Source organism: Schistocerca nitens, chromosome 2 (genome assembly GCF_023898315.1).
Source record: "Schistocerca nitens isolate TAMUIC-IGC-003100 chromosome 2, iqSchNite1.1, whole genome shotgun sequence".
In the NCBI taxonomy this organism is placed as follows: domain Eukaryota; kingdom Metazoa; phylum Arthropoda; class Insecta; order Orthoptera; family Acrididae; genus Schistocerca; species Schistocerca nitens.
In genome coordinates, this window is record NC_064615.1 from 560377714 (window position 1) to 560395480 (window position 17767).

At 40.7% G+C, this 17767-nt stretch overlaps 1 protein-coding gene across 1 annotated transcript in view; it reads left to right on the top strand.

The window, feature by feature from the left end:
- Window positions 1–17767, top strand: part of LOC126236595 (uncharacterized) — a 55836-nt gene that overhangs the window by 12718 nt on the left and 25351 nt on the right. Inside the window, exon 2 of the mRNA XM_049946020.1 lies at window positions 3559–3861. Within this exon, the coding sequence (XP_049801977.1) occupies window positions 3566–3861 (296 nt within the window). The 5' untranslated portion in view covers window positions 3559–3565. The remainder of the gene's footprint in view (window positions 1–3558; window positions 3862–17767) is intronic.

The following is a 17767-nucleotide window of genomic DNA, read 5'->3' on the forward strand; positions in this document are numbered from 1 at the left end:
CCTTCCCAAACACTGCTTCCCTTTCATGTCCCTCGACTCTTATAACTGCCATCTGCTTTCTGTACAAATTGTAAATAGCCTTTCGCTCCCTGTATTTTACCCCTGCCATCTTCAGAATTCGAAATAGAGTACTCCAATCAACATTGTCAAAAGCTTCTCTTAGTCTACAAATGCTAGAAACGTAGGTTTGCCTTTCCTTAATCTTTCTTCTAAGATAAGTCGTAGAGTCAGTATTGCCTCACGTGTTCCAACATTTCTACGGAATCCAAACTGATCTTCCCCGAGGTCGGCTTCTATCAGTTTTTCCATTCGTCTGTAAAGAATTCGCGTTAGTATTTTGCAGCTGTGACTTATTAAACTGATAGTTCGGTAATTTTCACATCTGTCAACACCTGCTTTCTTTGGGATTGGAATTATTATATTCTTCTTGAAGTCTGAGGGTATTTCGCTTGTCTCATACATCTTGCTCACCAGATGGTAGAGTTTTGTCAGGACTGGCTCTCCCAAGGCTGTCAGTAGTTCTAATGGAATGTTGTCTACTCCGGGGGCCTTGTTTCGACTCAGGTCTTTCAGTGCTCTGTCAAACTCTTTACGCAGTATCATATCTCCCATTTCATCTTCATCTACATGCTCTTCCATTTCCATAATATTGTCCTCAAGTACGTCGCCCTTGTATAGACCCTCTATATACTCCTTCCACCTTTCTGCTTTCCCTTCTTTGCTTAGAACTGGGTTTCCATCTGAGCTCTTGATATTCATGCAAGTGGTTCTCCTTTCTCCAAAGGTCTCTTTAATTTTCCTGTAAGCAGTATCTATTTTACCCCTAATGAGATAAGCCTCTACATCCTTACATTTGTCCTCTAGCCATCCCTGCTTAGCCATTTTGCACTTCCTATCGATCTCATTTTTGAGATGTTTGTATTCCTTTTTGTCTGCTTCATTTACTACATTTTTGTATTTTCTCCTTTCATCAATTAAATTCAATATTTCTTCTTGAACCTATCATCGTAAATTTATAATCAGATTGTTCGGAAACAGACTCAAGTAGAAGTGACGATGGTATTATGGTGTAGACTTTGGAACAAAGTAATAATATTTCTTACTTTGAAAGACACGTAGTTTAAAAAATGTGTTTGTCAACATATCAGTTGCATGCATAATAATGAGGAATTCCTAGTCTTTTTGATTAGGACTTTGTATCCTTTGAATTATGCAGACTATAATGTTCAACATATTTCCCCAGGAGAAGTTAAGCTTCTCCCATCATGTTGTATGCTCTAATAACATGCGAGAACGCAGCTGGATAAATTCGTCAAAGGTCCGATATTTCCACATGTAAAACCCTGTCACTTTCAAGGCACGAACTGGATAATGCCATAAAACGACAGTCACTGTTACTGGTCGAGATATTGGTGGTTTTGGATTTTATCGATCATCGTTCCCTGGAGTTATTCGCAGATGATAGTTAATTGGTTGCTTGTTCAATGGATTATAAATACAGTCTCTCACTGTAATGTCGAACGAGTTAGTTTACACTCATAATGCTCGGCAACAGCGAAAAATAGTCTTTTCATTAGGTTTTCCTACCACTAATTGTTTTTACGCTCAGTGATTACACTTAACTACTGTCAAACGCATCGACACAAACACCTTACACACATTTTTAAAAATTCTATTGAGTAGAAGCAGTTGTCAAGCAAATATAATGATTTCGGTTTGTGCTTGAAGTTAATTTTGTTGTGTATTAAGTTTTTACTTATAACACACTTCAAATCGCAGTAAATGATAATTATGAAAAGCAGTTTCAGTGATCTTGTCGTCAGACAATTGTCATTTTAAGAAAAATTATGCTTCACATCTTCACAAAGCTGTGTCAGCTGTTCTCGCCTCCCAACGTCACGCAGAGTAAATCTGTAGGACAGTGGACGCAACGTCGTTTCTCTCATGACGACTGATCGAAATTGGTTTAATATTTGTTATTCCCCTCATAGATTTCAACGTATAATACGATATACCGTGGGCAGCAATGCAGTTCGGCATGGTGGACTTCGTTTGCCCGCTCTCTGCTACCGTCCATGCGCAGTTCTTATCTCTCCACTGCTCCGCCTCTATGCACGAAGCCCCTTCTTATGCGACGCGAGCTAAAGTAACATTTCAGTGAAAGGGAAAGCCGTCCATATGGCCAACAAAAGAGCGCCTGTTTGGCATACGGGCATAGTGCTGAATGTATTAAAAGAAAGTGTTTGTGATTTAAACAAATTATTCCCATTTACGTCTCGTATTTTTTATCAACCCAAGACCTTTTTGAACGTCTGTCATGGTTGTTGTTGTTGTTGTGGTCTTAAGTCCAGAGACTGGTTTGATGCAGTTCTCCATGCTACTCTACCCTGTGCAAGGTTCTTCATCTCCCAGTACCTACTGCAACCTACATCCTTCTGAATCTGTTTAGTGTATTCATCTCTTGGTCTCCCTCTACGATTTTTACCCTCCACGCTGCCCTCCAATACTAAATTGGTGAACCCTTGATGCCTCAGAATATGCCCTACCAACCGATCCCTTCTTCTAGTCAAGTTGTGCCACAAACTCCTCTTCTCCCCAATTCTGTTCAATACCTCCTCATTAGTTATGTGATCTACCCATCTAATCTTCAGCATTCTTCTGTAGCACCACATTTCAAAAGCTTCTATTCTCTTCCTGTCTAAACTGTTTATCGTCCACGTTTCACTTCCATACAGCGTTACACTCCATACAAATACTTTCAGAAAAGACTTCCTGATACCTAAATCTATACTCGATGTTCACAAATTTCTCTTCTTCAACAACTCTTTCCTTGCCATTGCCAGTCTACATTTTATATCCTCTCTACTTCGACCATCATCAGTTATTTTGCTCCCCAAATAGCAAAACTCATTTACTACTTTAAACGTCTCATTTCCTAATCTAATTCCCGCAGCATCACCCGATTTAATTCGACTACATTCCATTATTCTCGTTTTGCTTTTGTTGATGTTCATCTTATACCCTTCTTTCAAGACACTGTCCATTCCGTTCAGCTGCTCTTCCAGGTCCTTTGCTGTCTCTGACAGAATTACAGTCATCGGCGAACCTCAAAGTTTTTATTTCTTCTCCATGGATTTTAATTCCAACTCCGAATTTTTCTTTTGTTTCCTTTACTGCTTGTTCAATATATAGATTGAATAACATCGGGGATAGGCTACAACCCTGTCTCACTCCCTTCCCAACAACTGCTTCCCTTTCATGTCCCTCGACTCTTATAACTACCATCTGGTTTCTGTACAAATTGTAAATAGCCTTTCGCTGCCTGTATTGTACCCCTGCCACCTTCAGAATTTGAAAGAGAGTATTCCAGTCAACATTGTCAAAAGCTTTCTCTAAGCCTACAAATGCTAGAAACGTTGGTTTGCCTTTCCTTAACCTATTTTCTAAGATAAATCGTAGGGTCAGTATTGCCTCACGTGTTCTAACATGTATGTGACATGGTAGTGCAGTAAAAAGGAGGAGGAGCCAGTTACGGACGAAGCGTGTGTTCTGCTGCAGGTGAAGCATGAAGTTCTGGACGGTGACGTGCTTATTCGCGGCGCTGGCGGCGGCGTGCACCATTAGCGCCGCTAGCGCACCCCCGCGGCGGCCCTCGCTGACCGTCAGCAACGCCATTCTGCGCTCTCTAGCCCGCCTACCCAGGGCCGAGGCGGTTCGTCGTTTCCGCAACCTCGTGCTTGGACACCAGCGCAACGCTATCGATGACGCCATCATCCAGCTGCTCGAACAGCTCAGGTCCATCATCCCCGAGCCCGTATCCATTTCTCACGTCGACGTCGATCTCCAGTCGTCTATCTTGGAGTAAGTGCAGTTTACTGTTTTGTGTGTTCTGTGGATCACATACGCACCAACTTGTCATGTGAAATGTGTCAATAGTTTTACAGGTAAAAAACATTTTCTCTGTGGAAATACGATTACGTACTGCCCATTCACGTAACTGGATTTTTTTTAAAAATTTGTCTACAACGAAATTTGCAAAATGTACCCACACCATATACACACACTGAAGTGACAAAAGTCATGGGATACCTCTAATATCCTGTCGCACTTCCTTTTGCATGGCATAGTGCAGAAACCCGACATGGCATGTACCAGGTGTACTGGTATGAAATGAGCGTTAAGATACAAATGTGTCGATAGGGAACATTTATTGTGAACGAGCGTTAATTTCTTTTTTTTTTTTGTTTGGTTGGTATGACATCTGTCAAAAATATTTAGTATATATCAAGTCATGGAACAAACAACATCATATGTTTTCATCGTGTTAACAGATGTCGAATTTTGTACCAGAAAATGTTGATTTGTGGATAGCAGAATTTTTTGTTTTAATTTGAAAAAAAAGTGCTGCAGAGTCGCGTCGAATGCTTGTCTAGGTATATGGTGATCATGCTCTATCAGAAGCAACATGCAAAAGATGGTTTCAACGGTTCAGAAATAATGATTTTGTTGTAAGAAATGAAGAACGTAGAAGACTGCCAAAAAAGTTTGAAGACGCCGAATTGCAAGCAATGTTGGATGAAGATGATACTTTGAGTCAGATGCAAATGTCAGCAATGCTAAATGTTGCACAACAAACAATTTTTGACCGTTTGTAAGCTATGGGAAAGATCCAAAAGTGTGGAAAATGGGTGCTACATGAATTGAATGAAAGACAGATGGAAAACCGAAAAACCATTTGTCAAATTTAGCTTCACAGACATGAAAGGAAATCAATTTTGCATCGAATTGTTACTGGAGATGAAAAATGGATTTATTTTAAGAATCCTAAACAAGAAAAATCATGGATTAATACAGGACAACCATCAACATCTACTGCAAAACCAGATCGATTCGGCAAGAAGACAATGCGGTGTTTGGTGGGATCAGAAACGTGTGGTGTATCATTAGCTTCTAAAACCTGGAGAAACTGTGAATACTAATCGCTACAGACAACAAATGATCAATCTGAACTACGCATTGGTCGAAAAAAGATCAGAATGGGCCAGAAGACATGGCAAAGTGATTTTTGTTCACGGCAATGCACCTGCACACAAATCAAAACTGGTTCAGGATACAATCAAAACACTTGGCTGGGAGCTGCTACCCCACCCGCCGTATTCATCAGACATGGCCCCTTCCGACTACCATTTGTTTTCATCAATGGGACACGCATTGGCTGGGAACACTTCGATTCCTACGAAGAAGTCGACAATTGGGTGTCTGATTGGTTTGCTTCAAAAGACGAACATTTCTATTGGCGTGGTGTCCACAAATCGCCAGAAAGGTGGTCAAAATGTATATAAAGCAATGGTCAGTACTTTGAATAAAATGTTTTTACTTTTCAATTCAAAATTAGTGTTTCATTTTCACAAAAAACGCTCATTTCATACCGGTACACCTGGTACTTAATAGATCAAAGACCCCTGGAGAAATATTGAGCTTTGCTGTCTCTAGAGCTGTCCATAAATGCAGAGGTGTTGCTGTTGCAGGATTTTGTGCACGAAATGATCTCTCGATTATGTCCCGTAAATGTTTGATGGGATTCATGGCGGGCGATCTGAGTGGCAAAATAATCTGCTCGAACTGTCCAGAATGTTCTTCAAACCAATCACAAACGTGTGGCCCGCTGACATGGCGCATTGTCATCCATGAAAATTCCATTGTTGTTTGGGAACATGAAGTCCATAAATGGTTGAAAATGGTCTCCAGGTAGACAAATATAGTCATTTCCAGTCAATGATCGGTTCGTTTGGACCGGGGGACGCAGTATATTCCCTAAAAACAGGGCCCACACCATTAAGAGCCACAACCAGCTTACACAGTGCCTTGTTTACGACTTTGGTCCATGGCTTTGTGGAGTCTGTGCCACACTCAAAACATACCATCAGTTCTTACCAAGTGAAATCGGGACTCATTTGACCAGGCTGTCGTCTAGGGTCCAACCGATATGGTCACGAGCGCAGGAGAGACCTGCAGGCGTTGTCATGCTATTAGCAAAGGCTCTCATGTCGGTCGTCTGCTGCTATAGCCCATTAACGCCAAAATTTGCCGCACTGCTGTAACGGATACGGTCATCGTACGTCCCACATTGATTTCTACGGTTATTTCACGCAGTGCTGTTGTCTGTTAGCACTGACAACTCTACGCAAACACCGCTGCTCTCAGTCGTTAAGTGAAAGCCGTTAACTAATGCGTTGTCCGTGGTGAGAGGTAATCCCTGAAATTTCATATTATCGGCACACACTTGACACAATGGATCTCGGAATATTGAATTCCCTAACGATTTCCGAAATGGGATGCACCATGAGTCTACCTCCAACTAACATTCTGCGTTGAAAGTTCCCGTTGTTTGACCATAATCACGTCCAAAACCTTTTCAAATGAATCATCTGAGTACAAATGTTATCTCCACTAAGATACTGCCCTTTTACACCTTGTGTACACAATAATGCAGCCATCTGTATATGTGCATATCACTATCCCATGACTTTTGTCACGTCAGTGTAATATCAACTAAGAAATTCATGTATGGGGTAGGAGTTGTCAAGTGCAAATGATTTTATTTTGTACAACTTCGTAACTCACAATGGAGGTGGCCAAACATCTGTATTGCTGCATACTTTGCTACTTTCTGAGCAAGAGTAAGAATAAGATTAAAGATAGTGGAGACTATTTCTGTTCCTAGTGTTATACTAATGAATGCTACTATTATTTTGAAATTTCACCGCAAACATCATAAGAGAGCAAATGCACCGAGAAACTATCCCATGACTTTTGTCACGTCAGTGTAATATCAACTAAGGAATTCATGTATGGGGTAGGAGTTGTCAAGTACAAATGATTTTATTTTGTACAACTTCGTAACTCACAATGGAGGTGGCCAAACATCTGTATTGCTGCATACTTTGCTACTTTCTGAGCAAGAGTAAGAATAAGATTAAAGATAGTGGAGACTATTTCTGTTCCTAGTGTTATACTAATGAATGCTGCTATTTTTTTTAAATTTCACCGCAAACATCATAAGAGAGAAAATGCACCGAGAAACTGTAGTTGATATCCCTATATTTTTAAGCGGCTGCCTACATGACGTTCACAAATGAACACCTGACATTATCCTTACAGCAAGTTTATGTACAATGAATAATTTGTATGTCTATGGAATTGCACCAGCAAATTATTCCTTATGACATCACTGAATGGAAGTATGCAAAATAACCTAATTTTCTAATTCCTTCATTACCAAAATCAACAATTACAAGTGGAGAACATTTTGGTGAACACAATCATTTGAGAAGATCTAGACTATGGGATTTCCAATTAAAGTTCGGATCAATAATCAGTTTTACATATATTCCCTTTTCCCAGGCTGTATTGTCACTGATGACTATACACTGGCTGACAAAATTACTGAAGCACCCAGGAGGGGAGGAAGGAACAAGACGAAACTTCATACGCTGAGATCATATGTGACGTTATTTCAGTGATTACAATATCGAGTCAAATTTACAAAGAATTTGGCAAGACAAGCCCACTTATCTGTATGATGTTGCACCCACTCTGATGGCTGATTCAGTTGGGAAGGATGTCATTAAGCCGCTGCATCCTCTCCTGAGGCAATTTGAAGCACAACTGTTGTAACTGATCCTTATTATCCTGGATACTTGCATTGTGACGGAGTTGGTGTCAGAAATGGTCCCACACGTGTTCTGTCAGGGCAGCTCTAAGGATCTTGCTAGCCCTGGGAGTACCTCAACCTCAACATCATGCAGGCAGTTCGTACAGACATGTGCCATGTGAGGACGAGCATTGTCACGTTGGAAAATGGCAACACGAAACAGTCACCAGAGAGGTAACAACTGAAGACACACGATGTTCGTGACGTACCATTGAGCCATCCGAATTCCCTCAGTCACTACGGTGACCTAAAGTAGTAAGCAACGGCTCCACACACCATGATGCCAAGAGTGAAAGTGTTGTGCCTCTCAAAAACATTAGAAGAATGGCGCCTCACCCTAAGTCGCCGTCATAATCGCCAACAATGGCCATAGGGGTAGTGTAGAATCGTAATTCATTGATGAACATAATGCGATGTCATTCATCAGTAGACCATGCTCCCTAGTTGCAGCACACCAAACGAAGGTGTGTTGTCGTGTTAACGGCAGTCTACGCGTGGGACGTTAGTACCCTAGTCCGTCTGCTGCTAGTCTTTGACAGATGTTGTGAGACAACACAAAATGTTGCATAGCATCCATTACTTGTTCTTGGATGGCAGGGCAGTTGTGTAGGGATTACAAAGTGCTTGACGCACAATATAATCGACCAGAAAGTTGACAAAGAGTATGCCTGCCCTCACGTTCCTATTCAGTTGAACATTGGGCCACTAACACATCCAAATGTCCCACAAATCTGGATATTATACGATTCAACTAGCCAGCCAGATGGAAACCCACAATGAGGCCCCTTTTAAACTCTGTAAGGTGCTGATAACGCCATCTCACATGAGTAGATGGCATCTCCATGTCATTTACAGTTATCACTCCCCGTATATACCCTACGAGGCTCGGAAATACCATTACACACGAGCAATGTTAATGCATTCTGGTAGTCATTCTACCTGTCTCAAAGACTGCAACACTAATCATTTACATATCCACTAGTAGCGTGTATATGGACGAAGTTACACTCAAATCCGACCATTTCTTCCAGGTGCTTCACTTTTTTGTCAAGCGGTTGTTTTTTCCAAGTCAAATGATAGGCCATTTACCGAGAACCAATAAATAATAATTCAAAATTTTTCATTTACTGCTTAAAGCTCTATTTGGCTCCATTATGAGCTTGCATCCTTGAAACCCACTTGGAATAAAATTAGAACGCATTTTGAAAACATCGATCATCCATAACCCAGTGGCTTTCTTCACACACACACACACACACACACACACACACACATACACACACACCTTGTACATTCAGTGTTTCTACACTTTCAAAAAGAATGAAAGTAGCACACAATTGCCTGCTACAGAACTTACATTTGCGCGTCATAAGTAATCACGTTCACGGCTGAACTTCGAACTTTTTGCTGAAGGGAACATAATGTGATATTTTATGTAGTCTTTCAGATACACGAGTTCACAGTACACAGTGAGATAGTCGTTATTGTTGTTGTTTATTAATGAGGGTAGCGTTAGCTGCAATCTGACTTCCCACAGGCGACACGATCGTCTAGAATAAAAATTTACCAATCAAAATTGTAGTCATCAACTCTCAGAGAGACCTTGATAAAATATCCGAATGGTGCCAAGATTGGCAACTAGCGCTTGTCATAGAGAAATGTAAAGTTGGGAATGATATTTTCACTCTGCAGTGGAGTGTGCGCTGATATGAAACTTCCTGGCAGATTAAAACTGTGTGCCGGACCGAGACTCGAACTCTGTACCTTTGCCTTTCGCGGGCAGTTGGGAACTTTACAAAATGTGAAACTGTAGTTGCCTCGTAGCAGGCGATTAAGGAGTTTAGTTGCAGTCAACCTTCTCACAAAAATATCTGGAAGAAACGAAATGTGGTGATGTGAAGTGTAATGGCCGCATGATATCAGCTGTCGGTAAAGCACATGGGTATAACTGGAAGAAGCCACAGTTTGCCAGCAAAAAGACTTCGGTTGCAGACCACTTCGATGGATTATCCTAGAACACCGAAGCAACCTACATCTCGTTTGCCTAACAGGAGAAATCGAGCTTAAGCTTATACAAAGATGACAGCACGAATGAATATAATTTATTTAACTCGCCAGAGAGTGTAACAAACAGACTCCAGATGACAATGGAGCATGTTGTTCGATTTCATACATGTTAGAATGTGACCATACTTCATCGGAATAACGACTTAATACACTTGAGGATAACTGCTAAGTCACCATTGAATGTGTAAATAAAAGCACAATACAATTGAGAACTAGATAACCTGATTTAAATAAAAATGCTGAAAGCCTCATCTGTCCACAGACCATATATAATATAGACCGCACTTGTACCCATCTCTGCCGCGTTAATGCTTGAAACCAACATCTGTCACGTGACTCGGGGCAGAAAGTTGAGTTCCTGTCATTACGCCATGTGTGAAGTGGAGCTGACAGTTACAGTTTCCCTCATTTATAGCTGAAATCAAGCATTGATTTTGACAATTCGACCAACTGTAGTACGACTCTTACGGATATAGTAGCGCAGTTAACCCAATTTCTCTGAAATTCCTGATAATAAAGCAGTGATTATCATTTTTACATGTGGTCAAGTTGAGACGTATTGACAGTTCTTTTAAAAAGCGACAGAATGACTGTTCTTTTGTGAATACTTCTTTTTTGCGCGGTGAATTCTTGTAGTTCGCCACTTCCACAGGAGTGGAAGACAAAATAACACTTTCGAACGCAGCATTAGTTTTCTAACGATTCCACAATAATATGAGTGAAATGATTCAGTAACCTCTGTAAGAAAGGAAATTCTTTTATGTACATAATGTCAGGTAGTTACACAAAATAAGCACATATGCTTTCTGACTTTTGCTTAAGCCAGGTACAGATACCGAAAAGATATCAAGATAGGAAGCGTAATACATTACAAAACGTTCATTATACTGGTGTAGTGAGTTAGATATTAACGATATGTCATCTCACAAGCTTAGTCACTCATCAAGTTTTACATCCAAGGACCAACATCCTTCCTAACTTTCAACTTACGGAAATACCTCTGCAAGTATTTTAAAGTAATTCACTTAAACAACTGAGATTTTCGTCACTTTACCTGATCTGTAAGATACAAAACAAGACTTATCTGAGCAAATATAGAGGTCTTTACTTCTGCATCTAGTAAAAAGCACAACATTTGATCTGTAACATGGAAAAAATGCCATAAATTGTGCACTCTAAGTGAGTAATGACATACTGGGCTTCGTGTCTCGAGTCATGTGAGTTAGATATTAGTTTCAGTAAAATGACGTCATGCGCAGTCTACGTTATCTATGGTCTATGCATCTGTCTGACACGAAAGAACCGAGCGAATTGGCGCAGTGGTCAGCATACTGGACTCGCATTCAGGACGGCGACTGTTGGAATCTACGTCCGGCCATCCTGATTTAGGTTTTCCCTGATTTTCCGAAATCGCTCCAGGCAAATGCCGAGACAGTATCTTTGAAAGGGCACGGCTAATTTCCTTCCCCACCCTTGAAACATTCCGAGCGTGTGCTCCGTCTCTAATGACTTCGTTGTCGATGGGACGTTAACCCCCAATCTTTCTTCCTTAAAGAAGAACAACTAATACAGCGTGGTACCCCATTCATAATATTACAAGAATATTTTCTTGCTCACTACATACAATTCAAGTAGATATCGCAAAGATAACGCAACGTAACATAACAGATGCAAAAGGTCCATAATTAATTATTGATACCATCTGAATGGGAAAAAAAACCTTGATTTCTCGTTCATTAAGAATATCCACATTACAGTGATTTCTTGACTGTAGACCAAGATGTAGAAACAGAAGTAACATATTTAATTGTGAATTTCTCCTAATTTGCTTCTCTTTGCATTCAAATGCTGGTGCAGTAAGCCTGGTTTAGATTTTTCAGCCGCTTAGCTAAATCACTTCACAAGCTGCGACATTGTCACGAATAAAACAGTGACCCGTTTTTAGAATAAATTTCCTTTAATTTATGTCTATGGTCACAAACTTTTCGTTCACACACCACCGGTTTCGGTCTATAATAACCATCTTCAGATCTGTGTTTTAGGACATTATAGACCGAAACCGGTAATCTGTGAACAAAAAGTTTGTGACCATAGACGTAAATTAAAGGAAATCTAAATCACTTCACGCAATTCTTTCACCTCTCGTTGAAAACCATGCTGGACTTAGATTTATCTGCTGTGTGTTAACATCATTTGTGACTGCATTTTTCTGCAGTATATTTTTGTTTGGAACTTTTACACTAGTAATGCCCCTCTGCCCTAGATAGTCATTACACTCACACCTCGCATAGCAGTAGTAAGAACATAAGTTGTTGTAGCTACTCAGTCAAGATCCAGAACTTATAAAGTAAGTACATGAATTTTTTAATAAATATATCTACACTGCTTGTTTTATTTCTTTATTTACAATGAAGTTTCTGCTACTGCCAACATCATATCCGCTGAGATTAATTTTACCTCCATGTAATATCTTTGGTGTATATCAATGTCGCTAAGTTCAATTTTCACACTAATTGTCAGTATTTCTGTGTCACCCTTCGCACAGCGTTTTGCGAATAAAGTTGTTCGGTATTTATGTGTATTGTCTGTATTGTCAAACCACATCCCAACAGGCTATGCGCCCACAATATGCGAACGGCAAAATGACTTTTTTCGATTAGACAAAAACTTAAATTCATGAGCTTAAAAGAGCGGGAATTATTTAGTTCGTTTTCACGATGAATATGGCGCATGTGACTGCTGCTTACGGAGTTCGACTAGAAGCGCTTTCAGGAGAGAAACGACACATGGAGAATACAGTTCGAAGCACTACTCATCGAAAACGACACTTGGGTAGGGTGTCCATTCGTCCCGGTTTTCCCGGAACAGTCCCGTTTTTTACCAAAATGTCCCGCTGTCCCGAAAGTTTTTTTGGGGACCCTCAAATGTCCCGTTTTTTTTATGATTCCGCTTGGATAGAGTATTTTACGCTACTGGTTGTTTGACTTGCTATTAACTGCGCAATTATTTACGCTAGGAAGCGTGTGATGACTTTCAGCATACCCCAAACACGTATCGAACTGTCAAACATCGCAAGTAATTTTAAACGCACTATAGGTTACGAATAACAACGAAGATTCTTCTCTTCTAAATCGATCCACTGAATCCGTCCTTTCAGTCCAGAGATAATCTACAACACTGATTCTTGCTTTCTGGCTTTCGTCTCCACACTGTTAATGTTTTGCACTGTGCAATCACTGTTTCATTATGCCAAAACGAAAGTGTAATTTTAGCAGTAATATAAAAAGCGAGTTTCCTTTTATCACTGGTAGTGGAGAAACTGTAGAATGTACGTTGTGCAGATCAAAATTTGCTATTGGTCATGGTGGAAGGTCTGACATTGTGAATCACATTGAGACGAAGAAACATCGTATGAGTGATCAAACGAAAAGAGCAAATAAATGCGTGAGTGACTACTATGTAAACTTAAAATCAGTAGCAGAAATGGATAGGCAGTTGGCAGCAGAAGAAGCTACGTTTGCATACCACAGGGCAATGCATAACCATAACTTTAAGTCAATGGACTGTACTACAGCAGTTGTTATAAAACTTTTCAATCCTAAATTCACATGTGGACACACAAAATGTAATGCAATCGTTTCAAATGTTATTGCAGCGTATGCAGCTCAGCAGGTTTTAAATGAACTGAAAAGTGCTCGGTTCATTTCTGTAATGATTGATACCTCGAATCATCTGGATTTGAAGTTGGTTCCTCTCCGTATCAAGTATTTTCACCCTGAAAATGGTATCACGGTGAAAGTGCTCGAATTGGTTAATTCAGCTGGAGAAACTTCAGATTTACTTCAGAATTATGTGCTGGAGGTACTAAAGAAATATGATTGCAGTTTCTGCAGACAACACTAACACCAATTTTGGTGGTAAGCAGAAGAAAGGAAAAAACAATTTGTTCTATAAACTGCAACAGAACACAGTGAATAATATAGCAGGTGTTGGCTGTCCAGCACATGTGGTGCACAATTCCTTACAAACTTGCTGTAAAATATTTGCTTATTTCAAAAGTAAAAACATTAACATGAAAAACATGATTCATTTGGTGGAGTTTTGTCTGGCAATTCCTGGGTCAAATGCTGCTGCGGAACGTGAGTTTTAGTTAGTGAACTCTTTGTGGTCATATGAAAAAAAAAGCAGTGAGGGCCTTGCTCATTGTCAAAACACACTTTAATGGTGTATCGTGTGCTGACTTTTATGACACAATTTCAAACGAAAATGCACCTCTTGATAATGTACATAAAAGTGACGGGTAAACTTGTATGTGTTTTAAATTTACTCAATACAATATTTAAGTCCCGTTTTTTTCTTCATTGTCCCAGGTTTTTCTCTAATCTATTTTAAATGTCCCCTTTTTCAATGAAAATGAAATGGACACCCTACACTTGGGATACGTATCTAGAGACATATTGCAACCTGCAGTGTCTGCTGAAGGTAAAGTGCTCGCTGCTGTAGAATCTGCATACAGTGCATGGCCAGTGGTTAGAGTTGCACTCTACCAGAACTACGGTTCGATAGTTTTAGTACACTACATAAATGACGCAATAAATAGTAGGGTTACCAGTAGTATTAGTAGCACCGGTAGCTAAAGAAACATAAATGAATGTGTAAGACAGAGACTGGGACCCGGCGATTTCTCTCTCCCTCTCTTTTTTCTGTGTGGTTGTTTGTTTTGTACATAATTAAAACACCAAATCTTTCAGTGTTAGCCCATTGTGTATTTTATATCCTTACATAAAATAATTGTGTTTTATAGGTTATAAAAATTAGTTGACAGAGTAACTTCTGCCCTTTTATGTAATTGTAGCAATTACTTTTGATGCAAGTATAGTCAGTAGTAGAGCAAAGAGAGCGACGCCCCACTCTGCATCGTTTCCAAATTTATTCAAGATGGCGGGTCCAAGATGGCGGCGATAGAAGTGGCAATCTCACAATGACGGCATGGCAGGAAGTTCAAATTTTGGTGGTAAAATAACACATTTGGTCTACCTCCATTACCCTAACCCCCTCCCCTCCCCCATCCACCCTCCCCTCACCAAGAAAATCGCGGGAAGTTCAAATTTTGGCAGGAAAAAGGTCACTTGGGTCACCTCCACTAACCTAAGAAAAGGGCGATAATATTTTGGCTATTTGGGATACCTCCACAAACCAAAGTCATCTGAACACTGCCTATTCCTTGGAACTGGCGGTAAAAGAGCTCATCCTGTGCTGGGCTGCTGGAAAGAATGAACGTTAAGTCTTTCTTTTGCATGCAGTGTTTATCTAACAATTTGAGTTGTCATAGGCAGTAGCTCCATCCAGTGCATTCATCATGGGGTCCAGCATCAAACTGACCTAATACACAGTACTGCCACCAGAGGGCTCTGTCGCCCCATGGCGATCTGGGGCAAAATGGCGAGAAAAGGACTCAGTCGGTGTCCAACTACTGAAGAGAGGAAAGAGTGCACTTTATTTATTTTCAGTGGGAAGTTGGAACAATTTATTTATGGATGGTTTCAAGTAGTTTATTTATTTTTTATGCTGATACAAAACACTCGCCCTGATGTGCTTGGGGTCGCACTCATAGTCTACACACCTGCAAACTCCTCGTAAATTACCGAAATAATTCAGTACACTGCTGAACAGATACGCAAACAACTTGTAAATTGTCAAAATAATGCGCATAAAATGCTCTGCAAACACCCTCACTAATTATAAGCTGTCGTAATAATGCATTGCGCAGCCTACAGACCTACAACCTGCTAGTAAGTCACCGAAATAATGTAGTAAACTGATGTACACACACGAAAACAACTTGTAAACTGTCAAAACAATGCATGTATAACGCTCTGCAAACACGCTCACTAATTGTAAACTGTCGAAATAATGCATTACACAGCCTACAGAGATGTTCACAAAATAATGCCATACACTGATGCACAGACACGTTCACTATGCATAAAACTGGCAAAATAACACTTATATAATGCCCTGCAAACACGTTCACTACACTGAAACAGCTGATATAATGCAGCGCACAAACACTCATTGCATGTAAAAGCACTTTCGGAATGTCATTAAGCAATTCGACCACGACGTATCAGCAAACTGTTCCCTACTGAGTTCCAAGGAGGAATAATGACTGGATGCATTTTTCCTAACGATCCTGACGCAACAGCCCAACCCACATGCAAGACGCCTCTGGCCATGCACATGTTTACACAGCCACCACGGCTGACTTGGCTTTCATAGCTGTGGGTCCAGTGCCGAGTGAGATGTTTGCATAGCAGCTCACTCTCTCAGGCGCAGCTAAAAGGTTGTCAGTGTTATACTGACGTCTTATGCCTATGTAAATAAGAGACAAAAGTCCCTCTCGGAAACAGCAAAGTGTCGCAGAATTAGTTAATGGTTCAAATGGCTCTGAGCACTATGGGACTTAACATCTATGCTCATCAGTCCCCTAGAACTCAGAACTACTTAAACCTAACTAACCTAAGGACATCACACAACACCCAGTCATCACGAGGCAGAGAAAGAATTAGTTAATGGATGCTTTTGTTGTTGTAGGAGCTTTTGTGGTGTCTCAGCTTGTCTGCATGGAAATCCTTGCCCTAACAGGACCTGTTTACGGAAATAGTCCAAAATAACACTGAACACATTCTTCCTGATGGTCCTAACGAGGCATCCCATGCTACCTTTCCTGGAAATCGTGATGTCCTGCTTTCAACATATGTCTCAGAAACAGTAAAAGTTCTCACCACTAAAAGTCTTCATCATGCATGTGCTCGCTAGTGAAAACACCATTAATCATAAAAGCATTCTTGTTTTTTGGAAAGAGAGCACTGTCTAAGCACAGACGGGAAAATCAAAACAATTACGCAAACAGCATTCGAAGCACTGTCCTGCAGAAGAGAAAAATGGCTGGAAAAATGGCTGGAATTTTCTATGTCCTACAGCTGTTGGTCTGGAGATGTCCTAATGCCACAATAGTGGATGAGGGACAGCATCCCGCCAGAGATGGGTGGTCTGCTTCAATTTGTCTTTGAACATTTGATCAAAGAAGAAGACATCACATTAATCTCAGAACTTTCCATAGACACCTTGCCCCTATATTGTTCGAACCAGTTCGTAGAGGTTCCTATGACCCAGCACAAACAATGTCTTGTGAATCAATGGAGTATTCTGATTGGCTCTTACTGAATTTACCCACCAAATTACTGATGCTGCCAGTGTGGAAGCACTGTCCGTCCTTATTTCCTGCAGATGAGACTTTCAGTGGCAAAACTATTTTGTACAGATCGCCATATTGCACTGACAGTTAAACCTTGCGAAAGATGTCTACAGATCATGAAATACAGGGAGACACTTCCTCAATTACACTGCTCTGCCACTGACGACAGAAGCTTGAATGTTTCAGTATGAGACTGATCTCCATCCTGGCTGTATATCACAACATACTGTGTCGCAGTAGTAAACACGCAATTCATATCCTGCACCATACAAAATCATCACTTCTGCATCCTGCATATAGCTAGCGACCACCAGACCCTCATACGTATACTACGAAGAGAGATAGAATAAGCACATGGATCGTATATAGTCCTCGCAGCGCCAGATATTTCCTGCAAGGTCGGTAGGTCATCCACCGCAGCCGACGGTTACAAGTCATATGCCCCGCACACACACTGCTCTGACGTGACCAGAGCACCCTCAGCAGACTGAGGCCACCCTCCGAACTGTTGTATAAAGGCTGGGTCGGTTTCCCTCAGCACAAAGGCGTTACAGTTTCTGACCCTGATCTGCTTGCTTTCTTGCTTTCTACGCCCATCTCCAGATTCCAGGATTACAAGAACACATGTTCACATGGTTTGCCAGAATATCATACCATCTGCGTGATACTTCTCGAAATCAAGCACAAAGCAATATGCTACTGGTCAATTGCACAGTATAATTCCAACG